The sequence below is a fragment of the Salvelinus sp. IW2-2015 genome, linkage group LG3 (genome assembly GCF_002910315.2).
Source record: "Salvelinus sp. IW2-2015 linkage group LG3, ASM291031v2, whole genome shotgun sequence".
NCBI lineage: Eukaryota > Metazoa > Chordata > Actinopteri > Salmoniformes > Salmonidae > Salvelinus > Salvelinus sp. IW2-2015.
In genome coordinates this window covers 3,688,630-3,709,838 of record NC_036840.1, presented here as the reverse complement: position 1 = coordinate 3,709,838, position 21,209 = coordinate 3,688,630, and the positions used below count along the sequence as shown (strand labels likewise).

At 41.3% G+C, this 21,209-nt stretch overlaps 1 protein-coding gene across 2 annotated transcripts in view; it reads right to left on the bottom strand.

The window, feature by feature from the left end:
• Positions 1 to 19,606, bottom strand: part of LOC111982618 (zinc finger transcription factor Trps1-like) — a 95,237-nt gene extending 75,631 nt beyond the window's left edge. The window contains exons 1-2 of one of the 2 annotated variants that reach the window (XM_024014212.2): positions 19,327 to 19,606; positions 13,163 to 13,452 (exon numbers count right to left, since the gene is read on the bottom strand). In XM_024014212.2, the coding sequence (XP_023869980.1) occupies positions 13,163 to 13,175 (13 nt within the window). In that variant the 5' untranslated portion in view covers positions 13,176 to 13,452; positions 19,327 to 19,606. Of the gene's footprint in view, positions 1 to 13,162; positions 13,453 to 19,032; positions 19,127 to 19,326 lie in introns of those variants that run through there. The other variant, XM_070433951.1, reaches the window with a different exon arrangement.
• Between the last annotated feature and the right edge of the window lie 1,603 nt (positions 19,607 to 21,209).

The window sequence follows — 21,209 nt, the reverse complement described above, 5'->3', positions numbered from 1 at the left end:
TCCCAGCCTCTCTGCCTCCCAAACAGAGAGCTGCCCCCCTCCCAGCCTCTCTGCCTCCCCAACAGGGAGCTGCCCCCTCCCACACTCTTCTCCATGCAGCAATTACCTAACTCTTCTTCCTAGCCTCTCTGCCTCCCAAACAGAGCTCCCCCTCCAGCCTCTCTGCCCTCCAAACAGAGAGCTTGCCCACCTCCCAGGCCTCTCTTGCCTCCCAACAGAGAGCTTGCCCACTCCCAGCCTCTCTGCCTCCCCAACAGGGAGCTGCACCCCTCCCAGTCTCTCTCCATGCAGCAGTTAGGCTACTTTCCCTCCCAGTCTCTCTCCATTGCAGCAGTTAGCTACCCCCTCCCAGTCTCTCTCCATGCAGCAGTTAGGCTACTTCCCTCCCAGTTCTCTCTCATGCAGCAGTTAGCTACTTCCCTCCAGTCTCTCTCTCATGCAGCAGTTTGCTACCCCTCCCAGTCTCTCTCCATGCAGCAGTTAGCTACTTCCCTCCCAGTCTCTCTTCCATGCAGCAGTTAGGCTACCCCCTCCCAGTCTCTCTCCATTGCAGCAGTTAGCTACTTCCCTCCCAGTCTCTTCTCATGCAGCAGTTAGCTACTTCCCTCCCAGTCTCTCTCCATGCAGCAGTTAGCTACTTCCCTCCAGTCTCTCTCCAGTGTAGCAGTTAGCTACTTCCCTCCCAGTCTCTCTCCATGCAGCAGTTAGCTACTTCCCTCCCAGTCTCTCTCCATGTAGCAGTTAGCTACTTCCCTCCCAGTCTCTCTCCATGTAGCAGTAGCTACTTCCCTCCCAGGTCCTCTCTCCATGCAGCAGTTAGGCTACTTCCCTCCCAGCTCTCTCTCCATGAGCAGTTAGCTACTTCTCTCCCAGTCTCGTCTCCATGTAGCAGTTAGCTACTTTCCCTCCCAGTCTCTCTCCATGCAGCAGTTAGCTACTTCCCTTCCCAGTCTCTCTCCATGTAGCAGTTAGCTACTTCCCTCCCAGTCTCTCTCCATGCAGGAGTTAGCTTACTTCCCTCCCAGTCTCTCTCCAATTGCAGCAGTTAGCTACTTCCCTCACAGTCTCTCTCCATGTAGCGTTAGCTACTTCCCTCCCAGTCTCTCTCCATGTAGCATGTTAGCTAACTGCCCTCCCAGGTCTCTCTCCATGCAGCAGTTAGCTTTACCCCCCTTCCCAGTCTCTCTCATGTAGCAGTTAGCTACTTCCCTCCAGTCTCTCTCCATGCTAGCAGTTAGCTACTTCCCTCCCAGTCTCTCTCCATTTGGCAGCAGTTAAGCACTTCCCTCCAGTCTCTCTCCATGCAGCAGTTAGCTACTTCCCTCCCAGTCTCTCTCCATGTAGCAGTTAGCTACTTCCCTCCCAGTCTCTCTCCATGCAGCAGTTAGCTACTTCCCTCCCAGTCTCTCTCCAATTGCAGCAGTTAGCTACTTCCCTCCCAGTCTCTCTCCATGCGTAAGGGGCTGGGGGTGTGGCTGGGGGTGTGGCTGTGTTGAACAGACAGGTGGGAATGTCTGTAGAGATTTGTATGGTTGGAATTCTTTCCAACCCAGTGTCAGTTCCTTGCTCCTCATTCTACAGGGCCAACTGTCCACTTAAATTCTGCAGGTCAATGCTCCCTGTACAAAAGGGCTTGGGTTGAGTTTTGGCTAGTCCCAGGCAACTTTTTTGTCAACTCCCAGACGTACAAATAAGAACAATATCAGATAAGTCTCGCAGGAAGTCTATAAACATTTACTTTTTCTTTCAAGTGCTGTTTATGGATATTTTATCTCCTATCTGGGACGTTAAGAACATGGTGAAACAGACGCAGGCAGGAGGAACCCGGGGTGGACGGTGAATCAAAACGTGACAGGCCTGACAGCGACCCCGGCTGTTGACATAATAGTGCTGAGAGGGTCTGGTGGAGCAGACTGCAGACACCAGTCTCTGTCTGGTCCACAGGAATGCCTGAAGAGTTATGGGTGGTACCAGCGCTGGGGTGGGAGGATTGAGCTACCAACCGTAGTCTCTTATTGACAGGAAAACCGGCAGCAACCAGAGCAGGGTTCAGGCTGGGAGAGAGGAGAGAGGGAGGAGTAGGGAGGAGAGAGAGAGGAGAGAGGAGAAAGGGTTGGAGGTTTCCTTGTAGTTCTGTCGAGGAGAGGGGACCGTCTCCATCTGCTGCTGAAGCCAGTATTAACTACACAGGTCGCTCTATTACTGGTATTAACTACTAAAGGTCTGCTCTATACTAGCAATAAATTATAGCAGGTCGCTCTATACGGTATTTAAAACTAAAGGTCTGCTCTATACTAGCAATAAATACTAAGCGGTCTGCTCTATACTAGCAATAAATTACTACAGGTCTGCTCTATACTAGGTATGTAAACTACTACAGGTCTGCTCTATACTAGCAATAAATACTAAGGTCTGCTCTATACTAGCAATAAATTACTACAGGTCTGCTCTATACTAGCAATAAATTACTACAGGTCTGCTCTATACTAGCAATAAATTACTGCAGGTCTGCTCTATACTAGCATAAATTACTGCAGGTCTGCTCTATACTAGCAATAAATTACTAGGTCTGCTCTATACTAGCAAAATTACTTAAGTCTGCTCTATACTAGCAATACTTACTAAAGGTCTGCTCTATACTAGCAATAAATTACTACAGGTCTGCTCTATACTAGCAATAAATTACTACAGGTCTGCTCTATACTAGATATAAAATACTACAGGTCTGCTCTATACTAGGATAAACTACTACAGGGTCTGCTCTTATACTAGCAATAAATTACTAAAGGTCTGCTCTATACTAGCAATAAATACTACAGGTTTCTGCTCTATACTAGCAATAAATTACTGCAGGTCTGCTCTATACTAGCAATTAAATTACTGCAGGTCTGCTCATACTAGCAATAAATTTACTAAGGTCTGCTCTATACTAGCAATAAATTACTACAGGTCTGCCTCTATACTAGCAATAAATTACTTGCAGGTCTGCTCTATACTAGCAATAAAATTACTACAGGTCTGCTCTATACTAGCAATAAATTACTGCAGGTCTGCTCTATACTAGCAATAAATTACTGCAGGTCTGCTCCTATTACTAGCATATAAATTACTAAGGTTCTGCTCTATACTAGCAATAAATTACTACAGGTCTGCTCTATACTAGCAATAAATTACTACAGGTCTGCTCTATACTAGCAATAAATTACTGCAGGCTGCTCTATACTAGCAATAAAAACTACTAGGTCTGCTCATATACTAGCAATAAATTACTGCAGGTCTGCTCTATACTAGCAATAAATTACTGCAGGTCTGCTCTATACTAGCAATAAATTACTGCAGGTCTGCTCTATAATAGCAATAAATTACTCAGGTCTGCTCTATACTAGCAATAAATTACTGCAGGTCTGCTCTATTACTAGCAATTAAATTACTGCAGGTCTGCTCTATACTAGCAAAAATTACTTCACGGTCTGCTCTATACTAGCAATAAATTACTGCAGGTCTGCTCTATACTAGCAATAAATTACTGCAGGTCTGCTCTATACTAGCAATAAATTACTGCAGGTCTGCCTCTATACTAGCAATTAAATTACTGCAGGTCTGCTCTATACTAGCAATAAATTACGCAGGTCTGCTCTATACTTAGCAATAAATTACTGCAGGTCTGCTCTATACTAGCAATAAATTACTAGGTCTGCTCTATACTAGCAATAAATTACTACAGGTCGCTCTATACTAGCAATAAATTATGCAGGTCTGCTCTATACTAGCAATAATTACTACAGGTCTGCTCTATAATAGCAATAAATTACTAGCAGGTCTGCTCTATACTAGCAATAAATTACTACAGGTCTGCTCTATACTAGCAATAAATTACTACAGGTCTGCTCTATTTACTAGCAATATAAATTACTACAGGTCTGCTCTTATACTTTAGCAATAAATTTACTGCAGGGTCTGCTCTATACTAGCAATAAATTACTACAGGTCTGCTCTATATTAGCAATAAATTACTGCAGGTTGCTCTATACTAGCAATAAATTACTGCAGGTCTGCTCATACTAGCATCTGCTCTATAAACTACTACAGGTCTGCTCTATATCACTATTAGACTATACATACAGTGTACTACTCATATTCATAATCCACATATAAAAGTTGTCACATTTGTGTTTCACTAAGAAGTTTGATAAAGCTTCATACTGTAGCTCCTTATCAGAATGATAAGCCAACCACCACCACCACAAATATAACACATATGTTTCTAGCAGAACTAAGAAATGGTTTGCAACATAACGTTATTTTCAGTACCTTATTTAACCTCTAATAACCTCCATTACTGTCTGATGTGATACGTATTTGTTCTGATTAGTCATGCTGTGTAACGCTCATTCCTTCGACGATAAACGCGAATCCGAACATCACCCCTGGTGAGACAAAACCGTGACTCGTCAGTGAAGACCACTTTTTGACAGTCCTGTCTGTAAAATCATCTGTCCTCACTCACTACCGAGGTCCAAACAACAGTGGGTTAACTTCCTTGTTCAGGGGCAGAACAACAGATGTATACCTTGTCAGCTCGGTGATTTGATCCAGCAACTTTCTGGCCCAACGCTCTAACCACTAGGCTACTTGCAGCCCAGCATTTCAACATCTGGGTTTGGCGGATGAAAGGAGAATGCTACCTGCCCGAATGCATAGTGCCAACTGTAAAGTTTGGTGGAGGAGGAATAATGTTCTGAGGTTGTTTTTGTGGTTCGGTCTAGGCCCTTAGTTCCAGTGAAGGGAAATCTTAATGCATACAATGACATTCTAAAGGATTCTGTGCTTCCAGCTTTATGGCAATCATTTTGGAAGGACCCTTTCACTGCATGACAGTGCACAAAGCGAGGTCCATACAGAAATGGTTTGTCGAGACTTGTGAGGAAGATCTTGACTGGCCTGCACAGAGCCCTGACCTCAACCCCATCAAACACCTTTGGGAAGAATTGAAACGCCAACTGCGAGCCAGGCCTAATCGCCCAACATCAGTGCCCGACCTCACTAATGCTCTTGTGGCTGAATGAAAGCAAGTCCCCTCAGCAATGTTCCAACATCTAGTGGAAAGCCTTCCCAGAATAACGGAGGCTGTTATAGCAACAAACTCCATATTAATGCCCATGGTTTTGGAATTAGATGTTTGATGAGCAGGTGTCCACATACTTTTGGTAATGTGGTGTAGTTTGAGGCAGAGAAATATAGAACATAATCTGTCTCTACCACCTAATGCGGTTCAGGGGTTCAGGTATCTGTGAGTCTGTGAGACTTTCCTGTGGGTTCTACAATCCTCCTAAATACAGCTAAGGCCCGCTGTCAAGGACTGTCTGTAACCGTGATACAACACACTGAGAAAACATCAGCCAACAATCCAGATTGATACACACTCCATCTGGATAATAACCCCTAATGTAAATGCAAAGCAATAATAACCCCTAATGTAAAGGGAGAGTAATAATAACCCCTAATGTAAAGGGAGAGTAATAATAACCCCTAATGTAAAGGCAGAGGAATAATACCCTAATGTAAAGGCGAGGGATAATAACCCTAATGTAAAGGGAGAGGGATAATAACCCTAATGTAAAGGAGAGGGATAATAACCCCTAATGTAAAGGAGAGGAATAATAACCCCTAATGTAAAGGCAGAGGAATAATAACCACTAATGTAAAGGCAGAGGGATAATAACCCCTAATGTAAAGGGAGAGGGATAATAACCCTAATGTAAAGGCAGAGGGATAATAACCCTAATGTAAAGGAGAGGAATAATAACCTCTAATGTAAAGGGAGAGGAATAATACCCTCTAATGTAAAGGGAGAGGGATAATAACCCTAATGTAAAGGGAGAGGATAATAAACCTTAATGTAAAGGGAGAGGAATAATAACCCCTAATGTAAAGGGAGAGGAATAATAACCCCTAATGTAAAGGGAGAGGAATAATAACCCCTAATGTAAAGGGAGAGGGATATAACCCCTAATGTAAAGGGAGAGTAATAATAACCCTAATGTAAAGGGAGAGGAATAATAACCTCTAATGTAAAGGGAGAGGATAATAACCTCTAATGTAAAGGGAGAGGGAAATAACCCTAAATGTAAAGGGAGAGGAATAATAACCTTATGTAAAGGGAGAGGATAATAACCCTAATGTAAAGGGAGAAAGGAACTAATACCCCTAATGTAAAGGGAGAGGAATAATAACCCCTAATGTAAAGGGAGAAGGATAATAACCCCTAATGTAAAGGGAGAGGGATAATAACCCCTAATGTAAAGGGAGAGGAATAATAACCCCTAATGTAAAGGCAGAGCACTCAGACTGCTTCTGAGTTTAGCAGCCACACATACAGCAGACTACCCTGACAGACTCAGAATAGCTTCCTCTACCCCAAACCTTCAATTTGCTAAAGAAAGAAAGCTTTTCAACCAGGTTGACTATTGTTAAACGTAATGCTCGTCTCCTCCATGTTGTGGCAACACCTAGACTTGTGAATTGGCCTTTCTGTGGAGAGAAGACTGTGTTGGGCTGAGAGGGGATCATTTGGAGGGTTTGGGGAAGCAACCCCACCAGGAAAGAGTGTTTACGGTTTTTAATTGCTTTGGCAAGTGAAGAGACTTGCCTTTGGACACACGTAAATTCAACTGCACCAGGTCAGTATTTAACAAGTTACATTTTCACATCAGGCTACTACTGGCCACATGACATTCCAGTAGTGACCAGCGGGATAGGATACTGTGACTAGGATACCTGGAGGATCATGGGTAGTCATGTAACAAGGAAGGAATGCAATCTCTGTCACCTGGCAACCTGAAATGGAGCCCCACCAAAAATAGCCTGACAACGCAGAATTCCTCAACAATGTACAGTTTGGAATTGTGGCCCAGCGGCTCAATACAGTTCTGGTGCTGATCCTGACCAGACTCCTCCTATGTGTGAACAATGTGGTCGGGTCCATTTAGTTACGGCTGGCATTTTTGCATCTGCATTAAGACGCACAAAAAAAAAGATCCTTTAATTGAAGGGGGTTTGACTTTTTGTTTTTTCAGCTTCACTGCAGCGCCCGTCCCCCTTTCTCCTTGCTCCTTTTGGGGCTTTGTTTCCACCACCATATGGTGCAGGCCTTGTGGAAGCAGTCCACTAAAAACAACAGGCAGGCCTGCACTTACCCATTTCTTTTTTAACGCCACAAGAGAATGAATCGCTCTCTTGTTTAGCATTCTGCAAATGACCCAGGATAATTTCTTGTTCTCAAACTAATTAGATTAGTTCAATGGGTTTCAGGGTTATTGCAATAAGCTGCATGAGAATGAGGGGGAGATGACGGCGTKATCAGCCACCAGCATTCAACCTTTCCTTCCTTAATGAGCAGGTTCACACCACCCCTTCTACAACTCTAAGACATTAAACACACCGAGAATCTCACTGCCGATAGACGGCCGATAGACTGCCGATAGACTGCCGATAGACTGCCGATAGACGGCCGATAGACGGCAGGTAGACCGCAGATAGACCGCAGACAGACCGCAGACAGACCGCCGATTTAGACCGCCGATAGACCGCCGATAGACCGCCGATAGACCGCCGATAGACCGCCGATAGACCGCCGATAGACCGCCGATAGACCGCCGATAGACCGCAGACAGACCGCAGACAGACCGCCGATAGACTTATCACAGTTCCTTCTCTTGTTAGATGAAAAGAGCTACCTGCTGCGTACCGACCCGGCAGTGACGAACCGACCGACCCGGTAGTGACGAACCGACCGACTAAAACAGAGATGCTCGTCAGTGGCCAACAACTTGACTTTGTGCCAATCAGAGAGCACGAAGCCAACCAAAACAAAGGGGGAAAGATAGAACATCTATGGATGAGCCAGTCACACTTCATATGCAATGTAGGCTATGAGACGGTAGCTAGCTCAGTGCACAGACACAATGCACACGACACTGGCAAGGTACAACAACGAAGTACTACAAAATACCAACATTAGCGCAGATAGCTTGGAATCTCTTAACCCTCCTAAGCAATATGCATGGATATGCATTGGCACGTAATGCTACTACCACCTTCTAGTTTGGAGTATTTTCAAAGGTAACAAACCCAATTTCAGCCTTTGTCCAACCCATTCAATAAAAATATTTTTWAAATGCATTCAGGTAAGAAGTTGTGGGTGGGGGAACTTGCTCATAAATATTCATTGTGGGGGGTGGGTAAACGTAGCTGTACCTGATCCCAACACTTTTTCACTAAAGCATACATACCAGAAGTCCACTGGCACGCTCTGATAAGATAATGATGTGCATCACAAGCTCACAGCGGTAAGACAGTGAGTTCCTGACATCTATTGCCACTTGCAGTGTAAGGTTGAATCCCCCATGGGATGCAAACAAAATGTTTAAATGTGGGCTGTATTGGGAAGAAAAGTGAAAATCACCTTGAAAATGAAACTTAGGSGCTCAATTCAATCCAACCCGTATTGTAATATTTACCATGTAGCTCTTTTTCCTGTGGTCAATGTAACTCACAGATTGGTCTTGGGTACCGTATAAAAACCTATAACTACTACCAGGGCGACCCCCCTTCACAGATATGCTTTCACTTTTCAATTAAAAGTGTGTGGGCACGAAATMAATATTGTAAATTAGAACTCACAATTATTGACCTATAAGCAAACTGTCTTAGCAGACGGCGCTACCAATCGTTCATAGTGGTTGGGGAAAAAATCTAACGAGCTGACATGACCAACATTTCTTGTTACGATGGATGTAGCTACGAATATAAACATATAATCCTCACAGCCTACATGTTTTTTCTTCTTCGTAAAAYCACATAGATGTGTATGAAACGGTAAGCAAAAACATTGAATTTGGTCATTTGAGGAAATCTGCCTTAATGCCTTTTGAATAGCCTCAGTAGTCTAGTCAAGGAAACATCATGCAAAATATATTGGCACACTTAATTTACCAAGGCCAATGCCAAATAAGGCGCGCTGTCACCTGCTTTTATAGTTAGCCTTGAGGTGGTACCACCCAGCACATCTAGAAGGGGGTGTGTTTCATACCGGACCCCCCCCCCTTGAGATGACGTAGAGGCACCTTGTAAAAGTGCATCAACATCACTTCTACATCTGCATTGCTTGCTGTTTGGGGTTTTAGGCTGGGTCTCTGTACAGCACTTTGTGACATCAGCTGATGTAAAAAGGGCTTTATAAATACATTTGATTGACTGATCACAATTTCAATGGTAGAGTTGAACTGCTACAGGCAAAAAAAGAGCTAGATTTACTATTAAAATACCAAAATAGATACTTTTGCAACTACCTAAATGAAGAACAGAATGTATGTGTTTCACTATAACTAAGTCTAAAACATTTGGTTTTAGATTAAACTATTATTTCATGAGTTACTCGTTAACAAGGCTGAGTGGCTGTTGACTTCGAAGGTCTTTGCTGTGTGAGCACAAAAGAGATTGACTGCCGACACTGTTCAGTGGTGCTAAGTATTGTTGTCAGGCAAACTATTGACAATTCTGCCCATGTGTCTGAGCTTTAATGGCACTATTCTTTCAGAAGACATCATTTCAACTGCAACCACATGCCGGGTACAAGTCAGTGTTCTTGTGTTCATAATTGCTTCACTTGGTGATGTTGGATAACGTTGTGAAGTGACAGAAAGACAAAGATGGCCGCCCAGAGTTTCAATTCTACTCAGCAGTCAAAGAGACAATCATCTTGCTCTGAGTAATGGTAATACTCTTCTCCAATTACTACGTTCCAAGTTACACAAGTGCAATTTCCATCGTGTTCTGGGACATATGAGCAAATTCTCTGTGGTATGATGCGATCAAAAAGAATTTAAGCCTTGAACCAAGAACGATGAACATCCAAAGCTCATCTGCCTTGCATTGTGTAGAAACAAATACTATACCTGTACTTGAAGGTTGAAGAAAACACTGAGGACATGAGAGAGCAACAGTAGTTGGCTGAGATGGCGTGAAAACAACTGGGCCGCTACGCCATAGAGTAGCAACAGCAAAACTGCCCAAGCAGAAATATTTATCCAGACACCGGAGAACCGTGAAAAATGTTATCTTCTTTAGACATTTGAAATAAGCATTATAGAATCATTTGGCACAGCGCGTCCTTCAAAACCCATTGACACATCATATATCACTGAGGCTTGTTCCTACAGACACACTGTGCTGACAACTATCTGTATAATATTACCCAAATCAAGGCTGCATTTAATGAACCTTGTACGTCTGACGCTAAAAGCTGCTATCCTTCAGAAAAAGGGCAAAAAAGTTACAGAAACAGCTCATTTCTCAAGTTGAGGCCGTATCATGGTTTCATGTGAAACGTTTGTTTGTTTGAGGAAGTCTGAGTTCAAAATAGTCCAGATTGAAACTCACTGGTAACCACTCCAGCTACAGTGGTTAAGGAGTGTGTTCACACTATCGGTCCTCTAAAATCGCCTGCGTTCTAAAATATCAGTCAGTATTCCTGTAATAATTATAACATTAATATCATATGATTTCTAAGACATATCACTATGCAACAGGCCTCCGCTCAGACATCTATCAGGATGATGACTTCACACTCAGTACTCTGAATCAGCTCAGATAACATGTCAAATAAATCCACTAACCACCTGACCTATACCTGATGTCCCACATACAGGTCTGGGTACTTTAGCCTAACATCTAGACGCAAGCCAATCACTTTTTACAAACATCTACCAAAGTAAACGTAGGATGGGGTAAATAACACAAAAAAATAAGGATTCAAAACAATCTGGTGTTTTCCTTCTTTGGGGCTATGTTTTCTATGGCTGAGCTGATCATGAGAATAACACTCGAAACACTTGAATGGATGTTTCATTGGTTGTTAATAATAGCTCAGCTGGCTCTATGAAACACAACTGAAAGCTTTAAGAACCAACTGCAAGTTTTAAGAACCAACTGAAAGCTCTAAGAACCAACTGAAAGCTTTAAGAACCAACTGCAAGTTTTAAGAACCAACTGAAAGCTCTAAGAACCAACTGAAAGCTTTAAGAACCAACTGAAAGCTTTAAAAACCAACTGAAAGCTTTAAAAACCAACTGAAAGCTCTAAGAACCAACTGAAAGCTCTAAGAACCAACTGAAAGCTCTAAGAACCAACTGAAAGCTTTAAAAACCAACTGAAAGCTTTAAGAACCAACTGAAAGCTCTAAGAACCAACTGAAAGCTTTAAAAACCAACTGAAAGCTCTAAGAACCAACTGAAAGCTCTAAGAACCAACTGAAAGCTTTAAGTTAAGCCCATTATAACACAGAGGTAATGTTATTTCTCAAGTACAGACACATTTTCTGTTTTGAGTAGTCTGGATGGGAAAAGATAGCATATATTAAACATTATACAAATCTACTGAAATCGCTAGACAGTCAGGAGAAAACGTTTCTGCAGCGTTAACAAAGACATTTTCTCGTAATAGCTGTTAATTATCACGTTTAATATTCGGATCTGGATGAAGAGAACATTTTCAACTATGACACACATTTTGAGATACGTCACTTAAGGTCACTGACTGTTAAGAAGTCCCAACCGCCAGCTGTGAGGACACTTTCCAAACTTAATGAGAGTATTAGATTTCTGTGCTCATTGCTTTTCAATGTCATAGTGCAATGCACAGCAAAGAGCACAACACTTGTACTGACGCTGAGGATTTAGAAAGAAACAGCATAAATGTCTGAATCCTTGTGACAAAAAACAAACACCGCAGTTATTGATTAATTACCATAAATGTTGAAATATTGTAGTGTCCTTATTAAGAGTGATAACCTGCCACTTGATGGCAATAATAGCATTGACCAAAAGACAGGTATAAATAAGGACACTGTTTAATGCGAGGCAAATTGATCGGTTAAGAAAGATGACAGGTGTTGGTTCACATCTAATTAGACTCATCTATCTTCATAATGAATTATTCCTCAGCAGTTCATGGCAAAGGCAAAGCAGCACTCCTGTTGCATCTGTCAATACCATGCAATATTGTTCTAGGCTATACAGGCTATACGTACTGCCAGTAACTTACTCCTATCTACCCTGCAAAATCCCCTGAAACTTTGTCCCTCCTACCCTGCAAAATCCCCTGAAACTTTGTCCTACCTACCCTGCAAAATCCCCTGAAACTTTGTCCTTCCTACCCTGCAAAATCCCCTGAAACTTTGTCCTTCCTACCCTGCAAAATCACCTGAAACTTTGTCCTATCTACCCTGCAAAATCACCTGAAACTTTGTCCTATCTACCCTGCAAAATCACCTGAAACNACTTTGTCCTATCTACCCTGCAAAATCACCTGAAACGTTGTCCTATCTACCCTGCAAAATCAACTGAAACTTTGTCCTTCCTACCCTGCAAAATCACCTGAAACTTTGTCCTTCCTACCCTGCAAAATCCCCTGAAACTTTGTGTCTCAGTATGTGAAATTAACTTCAGGTATGAGTCCTGTTACATCTGTCAATAACATGAAATACTGTTGTCTATATGTACTGCCAGTAACTTTGTGTCTCAGTATGAATAAACGTTAGGTATGACTAAGCTGTAACAACACTGTGGAAACCTACATTATAGGAACAACCTCCTGGAACGTTTTGTAAACGATCAGATCATAAAGATACAGACKATAAAACTGTCAGTTGACCCATCTAGACAAGAGCAGAGYGAACGGAGAACGTACCATGAGCATGTGTGTGGTCCAGGGGGCGGTAGAAAACATMAAGTCAATATAGACAACATTCCACATAATAAGCTCTACAAATACAGATGGTACTGCCTTCAATATCAGATCAAAACGCTGGAATATACCACAGCTAAGAACATACAACTGCAAAAAAAGGATAGAGCCGAACAAAACAACTCCACAACAACGAAGAGTAAGCTATAGTTCAATAAAACATATTGAGAACCCCGCCTGTGACTCGGTTTTCGAAAAAGATTGAAATAAATCGTTACAATCTTTAWTAACTTCGGGCCTATTCAATTTGGGTTTCGGCTGACTAGAAACCATTTCAAGTTACATGAAAATAAACAATATTCACATTTCTCTAAGCCTAATCTGTGTATATTGAGGCCTACAACAAGAGAGATCATACCTCTGCTGAGCATTGGGTTAGCGCATTATCAGCACAGATTCCACAGGGAGAAAGATGATCAGAGTGAGAACAACATCCAGGGTCCCTGCTTCTTGACTGAGGTATCCTTTATTCCACGTCCATGCTGGAGATTCATTTATTCCATTGTCTTTTCTTTGGTCTTGTTGTTGTTGGCAGGGTCTTTCTGAAGTTTGTAAAAGTTGTCTCTCTTCTTCCACTTGTGTCTTCAGAGGTCACAGGTCATAGCAGTCCTGGGTTCCACTGGAGCACACATCACAACGCTTCTCTCTCTGTAATCACACCCCATAAAAAAAAAGAAAACACATGTAAAAATCAAGGAAGCACAAAAAAGTGAAATCAACACAATATATTCTTAAAATGTATCCCACAAACGCACATCAAACATGCAAGTAAACCTCAAAAGTTTTCTCAAAACAATAGCTTGGAAACTGGAACGAGTTAAAAAGCTATAAAAAGTCATAAAACGTATGAAGGCCATACTGACCGACATGTTGCCTTCCATGTGATTTCCAGAGAGAACAATGATCAGTAAAAACACAATTAACGACGCGGTCATTACAAATCAGAGTCAGTCCTGTGCAAGGCATCATCAAACTGCCGGGCTGTCGGTCTCATGAAGGAATAGGAGCTCTAGCGGTACGACAGACCCTCTGGCAAACCAAATTGGATACAGGAAAACCAACCTTCCCCAGGAACACTATTTTCTCCAAATCTTCTCGACGACTCATCCTGTCCAACCTGTCTGAGATGTAATGGCCTATGCCGTGCCCACTACAGTAGAAAAACACTGAACAATAATGGAAATAAAGAACACACCCTGATAGACAGATCCTGAACACAGAGGCTAAACTGACTCATCAGAGTTCTAAAGAGGAGAGGAGAGGTTTATCTGTGTCTGGTTTATCTGTGTCTGGTTTATCTGTGTCTGGGTGATGGTTAAGGGAATTTCTATGCTGGCTAGCCCAAAGTGCATTATGGAAATCCTAAGATAAAACACAAACACACACAAACACAATTTCTAAGTCTGGTGTAGAAAAGAGGTGAGGATTCTTATGTGATAAAGGGAAATTCCTGATCTAAACCTACAAGAAATGTCTACCAGACACAGACAGCAGGTCTGGTAATGTAGGCCTCTTGATTTATCCCTAATATAAAACAGAAAGTGTCTAGGCCCACATCACTACACCTTCCCAAACCACACCATAAGCCCCTGCTGCATACAGAGCCCAGTACAAGCCACCCCCATCCATATGACTGGAGGAGGTACAACAAGCAGTTGTTTTTCTTGGGGAAATTAGTAGTTCAAATACTGACTTGCTTTAACAGGTGAAAACACTCGGGGGGGGGTGCCCGAGTGGCGCAGCGGTCTAAGGCACTGCATCTCAGTGCTAGAGGGGTCACTACAAACCCTGGTTCAATTCCTGGCTGTATCACAAACGGCCGTGATTGGGAGTCCCATAGGGCGGAGCACAATTGGCCCTGCGTCGTTAGGGTTTGGCCGGGGTAGGGCGTCATTGTAAATAAGAACTTGCTCTTAAGTGACTTGCCTAGTTAAATAAAGGTTAAATAATAAATAAATCACAGATCCCTATTAGCCTCAAGAACAAGGCCTACMTTCTATCCCTTTAAGAGCCTGTTGTTCAGAATATATATTTTGAAAAAATCTGTTAAATGCAACAGTTGTGTGAAATACATGAACTATTACAGGTCTTGGATCAGCAACTGACAGTGGGAAGGACTTTTTAAAACAAATAAATAATTAAAAAATAAGCTGTATCAACAACTATTATAGGCTACTCTAACCCTGGACCCATTTCCCCACAAATCTGGAAAAAAKTATACTGAACAAAAATATAAACACAACAAGTCACATGTCTCATTAGCTGAAATAAAGATCCCAGAAATGTTTCATATGCACAAAAAGCTTATTTTCTCAAATTCTGTGCAGAAATGTGTTTCCATTCCTGTTAGTGAGCCTCAAGTTTTGAGGGAGCATGCAATTGGCATACTGACTGCAGTAATGTCCACCAGAGCTGTTTAAAAAAATGTGTTTAACTAGGCAAGAGATGTCCACCAGAGCTGTGGCCAGAGAATTGTATGTTAATTTCTCTACCATATGAGAKATTTTGACATTTCTAGAGAAATTGGCAATACGTCCAACCGGCCTGCAGACCACATGTATGGGGTCGTGTGGGCGAGCGGTTTTCTGATGTCAACGTTGGGAACAGAGTGCCCCATGGTGGCAGTGGGGTTATGGTATGGGGCAGGCATAAACTACGGGCAACAAACACAATTGCATTTTATCGATGGCAATTTGAATGAACAGAGATACCGTGACGAGATCCTGAGGCCCATTGTTGTGCCACACATCCGCCGACATGAATTTATTTCAGTTGACTGATTTCCTTATATGAACTGTAGCGCGGTAAAATCTTAGACATTGTTCCATGTTCCGTTTATATTTTTGTTCAGTATATTTGTTTGCCAAGGTGATTCTGAGGTGTTATTACAAGTTTTTAGCGCTACCAATTACTGCTGTCCATCCTCTCAAAGTAAACGTAAGAATTATGTCAGCGGGTTAAAGAAAATGGAAAGTTTCCTGCCTCTCCTGGTTGCATGTATCAAGGGAAGGTGTCTAGTCACTTGCAGAAGCATTAAAGGGAATATTTAAAGGCACAGTAGACCAGTGTGTTCTATAGAGCGTTTTTGTTTTAAAAGCAAAAACAACATTCAAAGTGAGAAAATATATGTGAGCAGGCCTTTATTCTTGTCTATTTAAGTGAATGGATATTAGGGGGGTTTCCTAGACAACGGTCAGAAATGACTATACAGATATTATACAGTATGTCTAAGGCTGATTTTCGATTTCAATATGTTTTCACTGAGATACAACCGCCTCCAGAAAAATGCTAAACTTTGCTGAATGGCAATGAAGGGTGTCTGAGTCAACAAAACAAATCTAGATCTTCATCAATAAACGTATCACAATTTTACCTCATTTCTGTAATAGCCTACGTCTCAAATTACATTAAGATCGTCGACGTCTACAATTCTTCAGGGAGACATGGACGTGTTTAATCTGCTCTAGTTACGTTTCTCAGGGAGACATGGATGTGTTAAATCTGCTCTAGTTATGTTTCTCATGTCCTTTAGGATTTTAAGACATTGACAGTTTTTATATTATACATAACTGTTTTGTTTCATGAGGCTTCAAAATATGTATCTTTTCATTAATAATGTATTTATACAGCAGCACCTATATGTGGAATTTGGTACGAAGATACACCGCAAAGTGAGAGGCTGGCCTCACAGCAATTCGGGAAAAAATCACCCTAGAAGAAGTTGTGCAAACTCTAAAGCCATGTATAACAAATACAAACGACCCATTGCTGGTTTCTCCTACCCGACGAGACTCAAATCCATCCYTCAGCCATAAAGCTCCTTCCCTATACATTGCTGATCTACTGRAGCCCCCCTCCAAAGAACTAACAGATGGGGAAACCATTTACATTTCAAATATACCTACCGTAATTCAGCAGAGACTTCACACAGCTCTTATCAAACTAACTATTTGGATCTTTTCCCTCCGTTTTGAAAGAAGCAGTCCTTGTATAGAGTAGTAAACACTACAGAATACTGATGTTAAGRCTTTTGTTTTTCCATAATTCGCTAATTACTAAAAAGCAAAACTAAAATTGTCTTCGAAAATGAGACTAAAGAGTGGCTTCGCACATCAATGGATTATTGTGACAAAACATTGCACAGTGTAAATTTAATTAAGGATTTGGGAAGTGCTTRGTGTATCAATCAGATTCAGTAGTAGGTACACGGCCACAATGAGGACAAAGTTGACTTTGAGAAGTGGATTTTTGCGGCCAGATATTTTGATGTATATTATGTATAATAAATACAATTTATGCATGTGTGTGTTATCACTATTAAGTTGTTATTAATATGCACAACATAAATAATTGGAATATAAGACATACAGGTAGCCAATACAATAAATAACTAGCCTATTGTTATACATGGTTGAGCCTATGTTTTAACTTAACCTCTCTCTACCCTCCTCGAATGATGGAAAGGATTTATTTGCTTTGGCCACGTCATTAAAAAACGTTCACTGACAAGAGGGCTTTTTCATAGACAGAATCTGTGACATTTCCTAACGCATGTTGCCGTGTAGGCTGGCTGGTTGGTTTCACAGTTTACGGGAAAGGGTACGAAGCATCTACTGGAGCCAACATGGGAATTTTGTGTCATGTAAAAAATWAAATTGTCATAACAATGTAACTACAAACCAAGTCTAAGAGAAGCTGAAAAGTTGGTGATTTAGAGTTGTGTTCAGATCAAATAAATATATTTTCTTACAAACTGAAAAATAGTAAGTTTAGATCGACAGAAACATTGTCTAAAAGTAAAAAGTTATGCCTTGAAAAAGTCCAGACCTTTAGGGGGTTATTTGCTACAATGTCCATGGTTACAATGTATCTATCAAGTTCACACACACACTGATGGTATAGTGTAACTGTGTTGCACTACAAGAAAGACAGTTTTACATGCCTCTGAAAGCAGCACTTTGCCCCAACAGCTGAGTAGCAAACCAAACTACTTCACCTCCTCACTAGAGCAACGAAGCAGGTATCACAATGGTAGAAATATATTATCTTTATAACACTTTATGACAACATTATGAAAAGCTAAGTTAAGTTTCTGCAAAGTGAGCTGCTTCATCATGATGCCCAGTCATGCTAGTCTAAACTTTATGAGTTCCACAGACACACACACACATTGCACCTCAGTGTCATCTTCTTTGAGACATAGCCTAATCCCCTCCACATGGACTGGAATATGGAAATGACTCACTTCTCCAAGTGGCCTGCTATACTTAAGCAATAAGACCCGAGAGGTAGTGGTATATGGCCAGTATACCACATCTAAGAGCTGCTCTTAAGCTCGACGCAACGTGGAGTGCCTGGACACAGCCCTTAGCCGTGGTATATAAGCCATATAGCACAAACCCCTGAGGTGCCTTATTGCTATTATAAAGTGATTACCACCGTAATTAGAGCAGTAAAAATAAATGTTTTGTCATTCCTGTGGTATACGATCTGATATACCACGGCTGTCAGCCAATCTACATTCAGGGCTCGAACCACCGAGTTTATAATGACGTTTAAATAATGAACAAGTGATCCGTCATTGATAAAGTTCCCAGCACTTTGTTACACTTGTTTGTTACAAAATAACAACACGACTTGAACATTCTATCAACCAAAACGTAGAACTTCGACAGCAATACGAATGCAATGTGGAAAGTTTAGAAAATAGGTTACTGGTGAAATATCTTTAATTTTCAATTTAACTAACCTAGCTGTGCCTCATTCATTGTAGTTAGTTGACATATTCTCTAGACCCAAGTGTGTTGCCATGCCTACGCGTTTTCTTATCTTTGACGAACATCACAGTTACAGAAAGTTTTAAAAATTGAGTGTTAAACGTTGTTCAGTTCTCGACATGAATCATTCAACTTCAACATTACACTTCGAAATAAATACAAAAGTTTCAGAAACCCAATAAATTAGGCTACATTGTAACTTAATATAACCTCTGCCATGCGCTCTCTTTACGAACAATGAAAACAGAAACACACGATGCGCCAAATAAAATTCTCATATGATCKGTGTGTGTGTGTGTGCAGACATAAAAGTAGATCTACTCAAGAAGATAACGCTATTCTGTCCCCAACACCTATCTAGAATGCGTCGCGCTTTTACAACAATTAAACGAATGCTACAACACCCTGAAATCAAATTATTAAATGAAACCGCAAGGAGAAAGTAAGCTACAAACCTACTGCAACTCATGTTATTCTTCCTTCTCAATACGTGACCCCCTCTGCTTCTACCAAGTAGCCAATTTCAATTTCTCATGCGTTTGACCCAACAAAACCTAAATGCCATGTGAAATCCGAGAAGCACTGCTGGGGTTTTTTTCACAGCAAAGTAGCTCACAACTGATTCATGAAATCCCTTAGCTCTTACATAACATTCGCTAAAAGCGATCAGCATTCTGGTACTACTGTAGATTCACATCTAATTGCTCGCCTCTGTGCTAGTAACGTGCATTGATTCAGTCCTTACCTGTTGATTAAATTGCAATAGTCTTTGCAGTCTAAAAGATGGTGGAGCTTTGGCGTAAGCCATGAACCGTCTTTGTGTGGTTTGTTTGTTGATCTCGGGGTAGGCTATTATAATTGTTTTGTTACAGGGGATAGACGATTTCCAATCTCGCCTGTGCACGTGGAATCAGGGTGACTGTGTATAATATTTAAAACGCCTGAGTCTGGATGGAAAATGAGGATTAGTTTGCAGTGATCTCAGTTCTTTATCAGAAATGTTATCGCTTGACAGGACCTCAGACTCCAAGCATTACGTCAGTTTCAAGACACCAACACTATTAATATCAAGAAGCCCTTGCGGAGGAAAGCGCCACCCCAGACCGGTCGTTCTTAAAGGGACAGAAGCATCCCTGCTCCTCACTAACCACCACCAAACTATAACGCAATAATAACAAGTGAACCGTTTATCCAGTTTATTTGAAATGATCTAATATTCATCATATATGATTCTGTGATTGTATGTGTTTGGCTTAGTGTGAGTCTAAGTATGTTACAGATAATAAGGTAGCTGATGGTAATATTTGTATCTTATTTTATCCAATGTCTAATACAAAATATTATATGTTCATTAGACTTGGCTATTTCTGAGTTATGTTATGGGTATACTATGTTGGTATACTATATCACTCTTCGATGATAGACATATTTTCTTTAGTCTAAAAATCCTCACAATTGCAACAAACCACAATATTGTGGTTATACAGATTTCCAAGAGTAAATGTGGATTATATAATTATTTCCAGACTGAAATGAAGACTTAGCCCTATACACCATGATAACCCAATTTAATTGATCAATGGTCTCATTGATTAGTTTGTGCCGAGTTACTATATTCTATTAAGTTCTCAAATTAAATAKAATTGTATTTGTCACATGGGCCGAATACAACAGGTGTAGATCTTACCGTGAAATGCTTACTTACAAGCCCTTAACCAACAATGCATAGACTTAAGAAAATATTCACTAAATAAACTAAAGTCAAAAATAAAATAAAAAGTAACACAAGAAAATAACAATACCGAGGCTATATACAGGGCGTCCCAGTACCGAGTCAATGTGCGGGGGTACAGGTTAGTCGAGGTCATTTGTACGTGTAGGTAGGGGTGAAGTGACTATGCATAGATAAACAGAAGGCAAGGCTTATAGGCTCTATATTGCACCCTCTATACTCATAATGTTAACACTACTAGAAGTAAAGAGTTCATCTTCCAAGGGTTTACAGGGCTAAAAATAGGTGACTTTTTCTTCAAAGAAAAAGGAGCTCTTACATGCTGTGAGTTTAAGCCTCTACATGCACACAACACGCCACACTTGAAATAATTATAAATACTATTATACTCCGGGTAGTTCCAGCCCCGGATGCTGATTGACTGAAAAGCTGTGGTATATGAGACAATATACCACGGGTTATGACGCAAAACTACTTGTTTACTTCTCTAACACCATTGTTAACCTGTTCATAATGGCAATAAGGCACCTCGGAGGTTTGTGGTATAAGATCAATATACCATTGCTAAGGGGTGTATCCAGGCACACTGCGTTGCGTCATGCATAAAAATAGCTGTGGTATATTGGCCATATATGACACCCCATCGGGCCATATTGCTTAAATATAGCCCCTCTTATTGRCTGCTCATTAAAACCACATGATCAATCAATCTGATGTGTTCCAGTGAACAGGGTTTCTACTTCCTCTACAAGGCTCCCGAGTGGCGCAGCAGTCTAAGGCACTGCATCTCAGTGCTAGAAGTGTCACTATAGACCCTGGTTCGATCCCAGGCTGTATCACAACCAGCTGTGATCAGGAGTCCCATAGGGCCAGTGCACAATTGGCCCAGTGTTGTC